The sequence below is a fragment of the Gracilinanus agilis genome, unplaced genomic scaffold, assembly GCF_016433145.1.
Source record: "Gracilinanus agilis isolate LMUSP501 unplaced genomic scaffold, AgileGrace unplaced_scaffold13870, whole genome shotgun sequence".
Classification (NCBI taxonomy): domain Eukaryota; kingdom Metazoa; phylum Chordata; class Mammalia; order Didelphimorphia; family Didelphidae; genus Gracilinanus; species Gracilinanus agilis.
This window is the reverse complement of record NW_025344554.1, coordinates 328-9,550: the sequence shown is the minus strand read 5'-3', so window position 1 is coordinate 9,550 and position 9,223 is coordinate 328. Positions and strand designations below refer to the sequence as shown.

General features: G+C 57.6%; 1 protein-coding gene across 1 annotated transcript; it reads left to right on the top strand.

Annotated features, from left to right (window-relative positions):
* The first annotated feature begins 607 nt into the window (after positions 1-607).
* On the top strand, positions 608-8,895 carry FUNDC2 (FUN14 domain containing 2). The gene is made up of 4 exons (XM_044683144.1): positions 608-926; positions 2,400-2,475; positions 5,080-5,211; positions 8,449-8,895. The coding sequence occupies exons 1-4, from the start codon at positions 745-747 to the stop codon at positions 8,524-8,526; spliced, it is 468 nt and encodes a 155-aa protein (XP_044539079.1). The 5' UTR covers positions 608-744; the 3' UTR covers positions 8,527-8,895.
* The last annotated feature ends 328 nt before the right edge of the window (positions 8,896-9,223 follow it).

Below are 9,223 nucleotides of genomic sequence, written 5' to 3'. Positions count from 1 at the left end.
ACTGCCCATATCGCCTCACACCTAGACCGCTGAGATGGGCCGGCCTCCAAAGAGATTTTCCTAAAGCCCTGGCCTCATCACGTAAACTGCCATGGCTCCCTATTGCCTCCAGGACGGTGTACAAAGTAGTCACGTGGCCCCTCCTCTCCTTCCAGGCTTCTTAAATCCGTACTCTTTAGGCTGGTGACACTGACTCCTGGAGGTTCCAAATGAACCAGCTCTCCGCTGTGGACCCCGGGCCTAGCAGACTGTCCCCCTCCTCCTCTCGGACTCCTGACTTTAAGTCCCCACTAAAGTCCTGCCTTCCCCACCCCGACCCAACCTAGTCCCTTCCGTCTCCAAAGTATTCCCTCTTTTTCCTGGACCATATTTTTTGGCCCCTTTTTCTATCAGCACAGTCACTCCTAGCACCCAGGAGGCACTTAAATAGTGCTGGGAGACTTGACAAACGGTGGACTTGGAGTCAGAAGACTCGGTTTCCAGTTTGGCTCGCCAGAGTTTCCTTTTGTGTAAATCAAGTCAGTATCTGAACTCTACTTCACGGTGGGTGAGGATGCTGGGAAGGAAACTCTTTGCGGTAAATAGCAAAGCATCAGCGAGACGTGAGACGTGGCCAAGCGCCCGCTCCTTCTCCTAGTCTGGGAGCTCCTTGACTTTTCATCCTTGGAATGCTCTCCCAGTTAGTAGCTTCTCCATCAAAACGTCCCGACTGGATCTTCGTCCGGTTTGTTCTGACGCCAAAAGATGTTCGCCCTTTCCCTCTCCGTGTCTCTAGCCAAGTTTGATGGGAATTTCGACTCCCTCGACCTTGCGGAGTTTGCTAAGAAACAGCCTTGGTGGCGGAAACTGTTTGGCCAGGAGTCGGGGCCTTCTGCCGAGAAGTACAGCGTGGCTACCCAGCTCTTGATAGGCGGGGTCACTGGCTGGTGAGTGACAGCTTGGAAGGTGGCGGGTGGCTGGGGGCGGAGGGGGGGGGCATAGTTAGGCTTGGACTTCTCTAGGCCTGAGAGGTGCTAGGCGGGACAAGGAGAGGCTCCGGGCGGCCTGCTTCGGGCACCCTCTCCTCCCTCATCTCCCCGACTAGAAGTAAGTCTCGTCTGCCTTTGGGGTCTGGTCTGACTTCTACCCCATAAGGACTGGTCGCAGCCACTAGACCTATTTAATCTGTAGAAGACCGAGGAGGGCCCGATGCCTGGATCCTAGAATGGCAAAATCATGGAAGTGCCAGTGCTGGAAGGGACCTAATAGCGCCCTTTTCGGTCCTCATCTCTTCTAGTCTTTAAAAAAGCCCTTAGGGAACCGGCCACACCCCTCCCCCCTCCCGGCTGCCCCGCCCTGTAGCTCTCCTGCCTTCTCTGGATGGGGCCTCCCCTTTCTTTGAAAGCTCCTGCAGCCTGGCTTCTGGCCTTGCACAGAATCGAGAGGGTAGCCGCTCTGCAAAGGGATCCGTGATCTCTTCCTCGCTGTGCCCAGGGGCCTCTTCTCGGTCGCCATCCTTCTTTGGGCTCCTCCTGGGTACTTTCCTCCCTCTGCTCTCTCCGGTTCTCCTCCCACCCGGCTGATCTCAGCTTTTCAGTCTCGAGTGTCCACTCTGTCCTGCGATCTGCCCCTCCGGTCAGGCCCCGAGGCTTCGGCCATCCTCTCTCTGCCGCTCCGATATCTGTATCCGGGCAGACAGGCAAGGGCAGAAGCGTTGACTAGAGGTCGGGGACACAGATGCAGCCAGAGAGGGAGCTCTCAAGGCAGCCCCAGAATCGAGACCGGATGATCTCGAAGGCACCTCCCAGCTCTGCTGTTCCGGGGTCTGGAGGTGACGCCACGTGTGGACGCACACATCTGAGTGCTCACGTGGACCAGGGAGTTGCTCGTACTCGGCAACCCCCAGCTTCGGCATGGGCCGTGCTCCGGTCGGATTCATTTGTTTGGGAAATGGGTAGGTCAGCAGGCCTTCCTAGGAGCGGGCCCCGGTGGCAGGGGCAGCCCGGTGGGGGAAAGGACTGGCCCTTGCAATGTGGACAGGCGGCCGCCCTGGGACTCCTCCTACGGCGAGCTCGCTCAGTGGCAGCCGGAAGGTTCAGAAACACCCATAGCAGCTATTCCCGGGAAGTAGTTTGGAAACTCTGCCAAGGCCCTTCCAGCAGAGCCTTTTGTGAAAGTGGAAACTCCTAAAGGAGCACCTCAGAGCCACTTAGCTATGGAGGAGGTAGAGCTAGACTCAAGGCCGTTCTGAGCTCCAGGCTGCCGAGTTCCGCAGCGCCTTCTGGGCCCGCCCCATACGGAGGAGGGAGTGGCCACGGCTCGGGTCTGGGGGGAGTCGGGCCTCGTGACCTGGAGTTCGCAGGGACTCGTTTTGGCAGTGTCCGCGCGGTTTCCACTCATCCTTTCGTTTCATTTCGTAGGTGCACAGGCTTCATCTTCCAGAAAGTGGGAAAACTGGCAGCCACAGCAGTAGGTGGTGGATTTTTCCTATTACAGGTCTGTATGGGGAACACGGAACGAGTTTAGGCTTCACGGGATGCTCCTTTAGCTAAATGGCTGAGGAGACGGGCCGAGGGAGGGCCGAGCCCCTTGCCCAGGCTCACAGAGCTGAGATGGAAATCTGAAAACGTGGGGGGGAGGGGAAATGACACCGGTTCCAGTCTGAGAGGGGGGCGGCAGTGGTGGCAGGGTCAAGGGCGTGCTCGCTCTGGGCGGTCGAGGCGAATCCTCTAGTCTGAGGGCTGGATTTGGAGCGGAGAGAGCCTGAGCGAGGCACTGGTTTCATCGAGGAGTGGGAGAGGGCTAGAGAGCAGCTTCGGGGAAGTGGCCTTGGCGGCGGGATGGAGGCCAGCCCGGGCAGGTTTTAGATGGGTCGGTGGAAAACGAGGCGGGGTTCCACGGCTCGAGTGTGACGTTTTTGTCCGATGTGTCCTTGCATCCCTTTTCCTTCTGAACGTGCCACCCGTGTGACAAGGAATGAGAAAGGGAGCGGGAAGGCGCATAGCAAAACTAGCTGACCCTCGAGCTGATTCCGGCCTCCCCCCTCCCCCCGGCTCTTGGTGCCTCCACACTACTCTCCCCGGGCTTTTCGGCGGCCTGCCCACCTACGTCGGCTGTCCGTGGTGCCCGGCACGGCGTAAATGCTTAGTAGATGCTCGCTGACCGCACACGGTCCCCTGCCTCTGCGGAGAAGGGAAGGGCTCCGTCTTGCTGTTCTCTTCCCTGGGACATCAAGGGGGAAATGATGAGATCCTGCTGGAGGAGGAGGAGGAAGGACTAGAGAGCAATGTAGATTCTTGGAGAACTCAGTGACCAGCCTGGGTTTCGCAAGGACGTCCCTAGAAGATGGAGGCCGAGGGAGTTACTAGGTGCTGGCGCAGAGTAGCGGCATCCTGCGAGAAGGGCCCAGGGGGCCGAGGCCAGGGAGCTGGAGAGGAAAAGACTCGGGGGACGAGTGAGAGCCGCCTTCCGGTCCACGCTGGGCCGCTGTCACATGTACAGAAGGGTTAGGCTTGCTCTGCTTGGCCCCAGAGGACAGAAGATGGAGGGAAGCCGCTTAGGTGGCAAATTTGGGACTTCGCCCTTCTCGGAGCTAACCCGAAGCAGAATAGGAGGAAGTCAGGGAAGAAGGGACACGGCGGGCGCCCTGAGGCAGGACCCTGCCAGGTGATCCAGCCTTTATGGCCAGCTGAGTGATGCTGTGGACAGCCTCGAGTCCCAGGGAGAGAGCAGCTTCGCTTTGAACGTCCGCGGCCACCGCGAGCTTCAGGCAAAGGGTTGGTGAAGGTAGAGAGCGAGCAAAAGGCTGGAGTGGGGAAAGCGAACGCCTTCCTCTGGTGCGCAGTGAAGCGTGGGACGTGTCCGTCTGCTTCGCCTCGTTCTTATGAAGGGAGATTCTTCATGGGTGGGCTGGAGATAGAGGACTTGAAGGGGAGAAGATAAGGACAGACGCAGAAAGCCTTGACTGTCAGACTGAGTAGGGCTACCCGCAGCTCTTACTGAGTTCTGAGCAAGAGAGCGAGTGCGAGTGCTGTACCTGGGGGAGGAGGGGGTTGGCGACGGGAGTCGTTGCGACTCCGGCATGGCGAGGCGGCGGGCGCCTAACTGGAAAGTGCTTAAGCATTTTTGTGGGCCCGGCTCCCTTCTCAGAGTGACGTGTTTGAAGGCACATACAAGCAAACATGGGGGGGCGGGCACAAAGGAAACCAGTCATATTGCAATGTAGTTAGCGTTTCTATGTTTTGGAAGTTCACGGAGCCCAGATTGAGGAGCCCCAGGCCGGAGGGCTTAATCTTACTTAGAACCATAGAATATTCCAGACGAGGGCCCCGACCTGCTGGAAAAGAGACAAAGGAGGCCCACCCAGCGATCTAGATTCCTGTCGGAGAAATATCTCCACAAATACTCAAAAAGGGGTAGAGAGAGGAGGAAGGACAGAAAGAGGGAGGGGACCCAGCGGCTTCCGGGGCCTTAGCTGGCCGTGCTCTGTTTCCGAAATTTGATCCCAAGATTTTGGTTGTGTGGTGAGGCAGAACCAAAGTTCTCCTTCGTCCGTCTGGTCCTCGTCCCCTCCCCACTGCCCGGGCCAACCTCGATCCGTAACGGCAAATGGGAGCCTGGGAGCCAGGCCAAGCACTCAGGGACAGCTGGGTAAGAGAGGAGATAAGAAGCCTGGGCCAAGATCTGTGTGTGGAGGAGGAGATGTTTGCATGCTAAGGCACGAGGGAAGAGAGGGCGCAGGAAGACAGTCCCCTGGGACCCAACTGGTCATTTAGGGTTAGACGCCGAAGCCCAGAACGAATGCTGAGAAGTCAGAAGGGGGGCGGCTGGGTAGCTCCGTGGATGGAGAGCCAGGCCTAGAGATGGGGGAGGTCCTGGGTTCAAAGCTGGCCTCAGACACTTCCCAGCCGGGTGACCCTGGGCAAGTCACTTGACCCCCATGGCCCACCCTTCCCGCTCTTCCGCCTAGGAGCCAGTACACAGAAGTTTAGGGTTTAAAAACCAAAGCAAACAAACGCAGTCAGAAGGTTCTTTAGGTGACCTCAGTTACTGAAGAAATTCTTCTCTTTCCTGTCTCCCTCTTGGTCTTCCGAAATGCAGATCGCAAACCACACCGGTTACATCAAGGTGGACTGGCAGCGAGTTGAGAAAGATATGAAGAAAGCCAAGGAGCAGCTGAAAATCCGAAGAAGCAACCAGCTCCCTACGGAAGTGAAGAGCAAAGCTGAGGAGGTGAGTGCTGCGGGAGCCCCAGCCCAGAGCGGAAAACTAGGCCGAGGTGCTGCAGGGCATCGCTCCTAGCAAGTTCCCTCGGTGCCGTGTCCCTGCCCCCCTCCATAAGTCCCAGCGGCTGCTCGGGGCCTGTGCCCGACCCCTGCCCGCATGTGTCTCTTTCCGGAAATCCCCTGCTTCCATGGCTTCTAAGCCTTCCTTAGCGGGCTGGTTGCCATCAACAGGTGGTTGTCTTTTGCCAAACTCACGCAGAATTCGTGCAGAGGAAGCCCTTCTCTGGTGGTGGTTTGGAAGAGAAGAGAAAAGATGGGCTGTTTCCTCTGCACCAGGGCAGCTCCGCCTCCTCCTCCTCCATCAGGAGGAAGGTCACAACCACTAGCATTTCCCCAAGTGCTTTATTTAAAGGTTTTCCAAGCCCTCTGCTGCCAGCCACCCAGGAAGGTGGAATCCTGGAATCACTGACTTGCCGATGAACGGCACTACCAGGATTTGAACCCAGGTCCTCTGGCCACAGAGCCCACGATCTTTCCACTGTTCTCCTCACTAGCTGCCCATGCACTCGTACAGGGCTTAGCTTGTTTGCCCATAACTCTGCTATATTTTGCCTCTACGAGAGCCCTCTGCCGATGCCTTTTCATGGTGCTGTGCTTGGTATGGCCCCGGAGGGCTTCACCAGCGGAACCCAAGCGATGAGTCGGTGTGTCTGTTCTCTGAAGAGCAGCCTGGCTAGACTAGGGAAGAGCGAGGACCAGATGGGTGGTCAGCGATTCGATCTTGACCTCCCCGCTACTAAGCTAAAGAAGCAGCACGACTTGCATCGGTGGAGAGAGCGCCCCCCCCCCCCCAGGGGAGTCGTGGCTCCCGGAAATGCCGGAGCGGCCTGACGCCAAGATGGCACATTTTGTCTAGTGTGACCATAAGTTTCTTACAGGCATTTTGTAAGGGAAATCGCACCGGCAGACCGCAGAGCAGGATGGGAAATTTTCCCGGGCTTGGAGCAAACAGATGTAGGCTCCATTCCTGGTCGGACGCTGACAACCCCTGTGAGCGGAGGCGGTCTTTGACCTTTGTGAACCTGAGAGGTTCGGGCTAGGCCGATTCCCTTCTGGCTGTCACGTTCTCTGACCCTTTGTTCCGCAAAGGAAACGCACCATGAGAAATCTGCCCATCCTGCCCCTCCAGTCGCTCATCTCCAACCGCCTGCCTCGCAGACAGCTCACACCCGATGCCCAGTAGACTCGTCATCTTTCCCCCTAACCCTCCTTGCCTCCCGCCTTCCCTCAGGCTCACGGCCTAGAAGTCATTCCAGATTCGTCCCAATATGGCGCCAAGGTCTGTTGCTTTCGACTCTGCAGCGTCTCTTGGATATGCCCTCTTCCGTCCTCTGATGCTGCTCGCACCCTGGCGCAGGCTCTCCTCACCTCACACCTAGACTGTCGCAGTAGGTGCCGGGGGGTCGGCCCGCTCCAGGGCTCTCCCCACTGCAATCCATCCTCCGTTCAGAGCCCAGAGTGATTTTCCTAAAGCTCGGGCCCAGGCATGTCACCCTCCAGCAGCTTCCCATCCGCTCCAGGATCGAATAGAAAGTGCTCTGTTTAACACAGTGCTCAGAGCCCTTTGGAGTCCCCCCCATTCCCAGACACGTGGTCTTCGATCCAGTGACACCGGCCTCCTGGCTGTCCCGTGAACAAGACCCTCCGTCTCTCAACCGGCTACGGCCCGTGCCCGGAATGTTCTGCCCCCATTCCAGGTGCCGATCTCCCCGATCAAGCCCCTTTTCGATGGCCCTCTTGATCGTTCCCTGTTTATTTAGCCGATTCGGAGCGATTTGTTTGTGGGTCGTCCCCCGTTAGACTGAGCTCCTTAAGGGCAGGGACCGCCTTCTGCCTCAACGTTTAGCACAGCGCACGTCAGCAAATGGTTCTCGACTGCCTGGCAGAGGGTAGTGCCCCCTCCTTGGGATGAACAGACGGTCCGGCTCTCGAGGGGCAGCTCTGTCACACTTGGTGATGCCGTCAGACCGCCACACTGGTGCCCGCCAAATCCAGTTCTCTCTAGCCCCGATTTCTCCAGAGGCCTACTGGACATTTCAGACCTCCTCGCCCCACCTTCCTTGGCTTGGGCACCGGCCTTCCAGGCTTCTTTCTCAAGCTCAGCATCATCCTTAACCCTTTACTGCCCCGCCCCGTCACATGTACAACCCGCTTTCCACTTTTGCCTGTCCAGGCTCTTCCCTGTTTGCCATCACCAGCCTCTCAGCCTCTAGTCTCTGTTCTTTACTCCCGATGCCCCATCTCCCATCACCATGCCTTTGTGCTGACCATTCCTATGCCTAGAGTGCCCTCCCTCTTCCCTTCTGCCTCTTGGAGACCCCCCCCCTTCTTCCCAGACTCAGCTGAAGCCTTTCTTTGCCCTTCGAGCTCCCAGAATTGGCCCGGATTCTCTCTATGCTTATGGACGGGGGAACGAATGAAAAGGAATGGCTCGGCGGCTATGCTGTGCCAAGTGCCAGGGATGATCCAGGTAGAGAAGCAAATGCGCAGGTGGCCTTTCTGTAAGTGCACAAAACCCCTGGATAAAATGTGCCGAGGAAGAGCACTGGAAGACCCCGCTGGCGAGCCTGCCATTCGTTGCCGCTTGGGGCCAGATTCTTTTTTCCTCTGAGCGCATCTCTGCAACGGCTTTTAAAGTGTGTGTGTGTGTGGGGGGAGGGGTTGAGGGTTTCATTTGCCCGTAACTGTAGGCCCCACTGAACATGGAAAGCGAGGTGAGATCCAGATGGGCGTGGGGTCAGGGAGGGACTTCGAAGGAGGCCGTCCAGTATGACCCCTTCGTTTTACAGGCGAGCCTCAGACGATCAGCCGCAGATGCCCGTTGCTCGCCTTCCTGCAAGATGAGAGGGCTAGACTAGATCGCCCCGAGGGGACCTCCCAGCTCTAACCCTGTGGCGTGGAGATCCTTGATTTCTTGTCCTCCAGGGCCTGGGGGGACACTTAGTGCGGGGGTGGGGGGGTAGCATGCCCCTCGCTCTCCCCCCCACCCCGATCCTCCTGATCTTGGCTCTCGTCTGGGTTGGAGGAAAGGCGATTCCGTGCCTTTACCTCGTTGGCCCTGGGCAGGTGACTCGGGCAGTCGTCTCGTGCCAAAGAGTATTCTGGAGTAGAAGGAAGGTCCAGCGTTGGTTTTCCCGCTTTCTCCACAGCAGGGGAACTGATGCTTCTCTTTTCCCATGACCAGGTCGTATCATTTGTGAAGAAGAACGTTCTCGTGACTGGAGGCTTTTTTGGAGGCTTTCTTCTTGGCATGGCATCCTAAGGAGGAAGACTCTGCTGCCCGCACCTGACATCGCCTGCCCAGCGTCCTTCCTCAGGCTCGTCCGGGAGCAGCCCAACCCCTGTCTGTGGCCATAATCCAAGCTGTAGGATGAATCAAGGAAGTAGATGAGCTCGCCTCACTCGGGTCCTCCCCAGCCTTGCGGGCCTGCTTTGTAACCAATTAGCCGTTCCCTAGGTTGCAACATCATGTTTCGCTCCCCCTCCCTGTAAGACAGCTAACCAGGGAGCGACGCGCCCTCCAACTCTGTAGCTGGCGGCCAACCTGCCACGGACTCTTTGCTGGTCCCTCCCTGCTGTCGTTGTGTTCTGCCTTGTGGAGATGAATACACTTGCCCACTGATCACAAAAAGCTCTGCTGCCTCGTGTCTTTCGTTCCCTCCTCGCTCGGTCTCAGAGTGCAGGAACCCAGGATGCGGTTACCGGAAGTGGGCGGCGGCAGACCGAATTTAAGACTCGTGTCCCGCCGCTTAGAAAACCGTAGGCACGAGACGGTTTGGGGGCAGCTGGGGGCAGGGATCTGAGTCCACATACAGTCTCGGGTCCTTACTAGCTCTATGACCCTGGCCAAGTAGCTTAAGCTTCTTTGCCTCAGTTTCCTCTTCTGTAAAATGAGCTCGGGAAGGAATCGACAAACCTCTCTAGTGTCCCTGCCGGGAAAAATGAAATAAAAAATGTGT

What these genes read in the sequence shown, in the direction of transcription:
- FUNDC2 (XM_044683144.1), top strand. Translation starts at nt 745, where the DNA reads ATGTTCGCCCTTTCCCTCTCCGTGTCTCTAGCCAAGTTTGATGGGAAT. An exon ending in ATAGGCGGGGTCACTGGCTG is followed by an intron (nt 927 to 2,399) that starts GTGAGTGACAGC and finishes TTCATTTCGTAG; the next exon opens with GTGCACAGGCTTCATCTTCC. An exon ending in GTGGATTTTTCCTATTACAG is followed by an intron (nt 2,476 to 5,079) that starts GTCTGTATGGGG and finishes TCCGAAATGCAG; the next exon opens with ATCGCAAACCACACCGGTTA.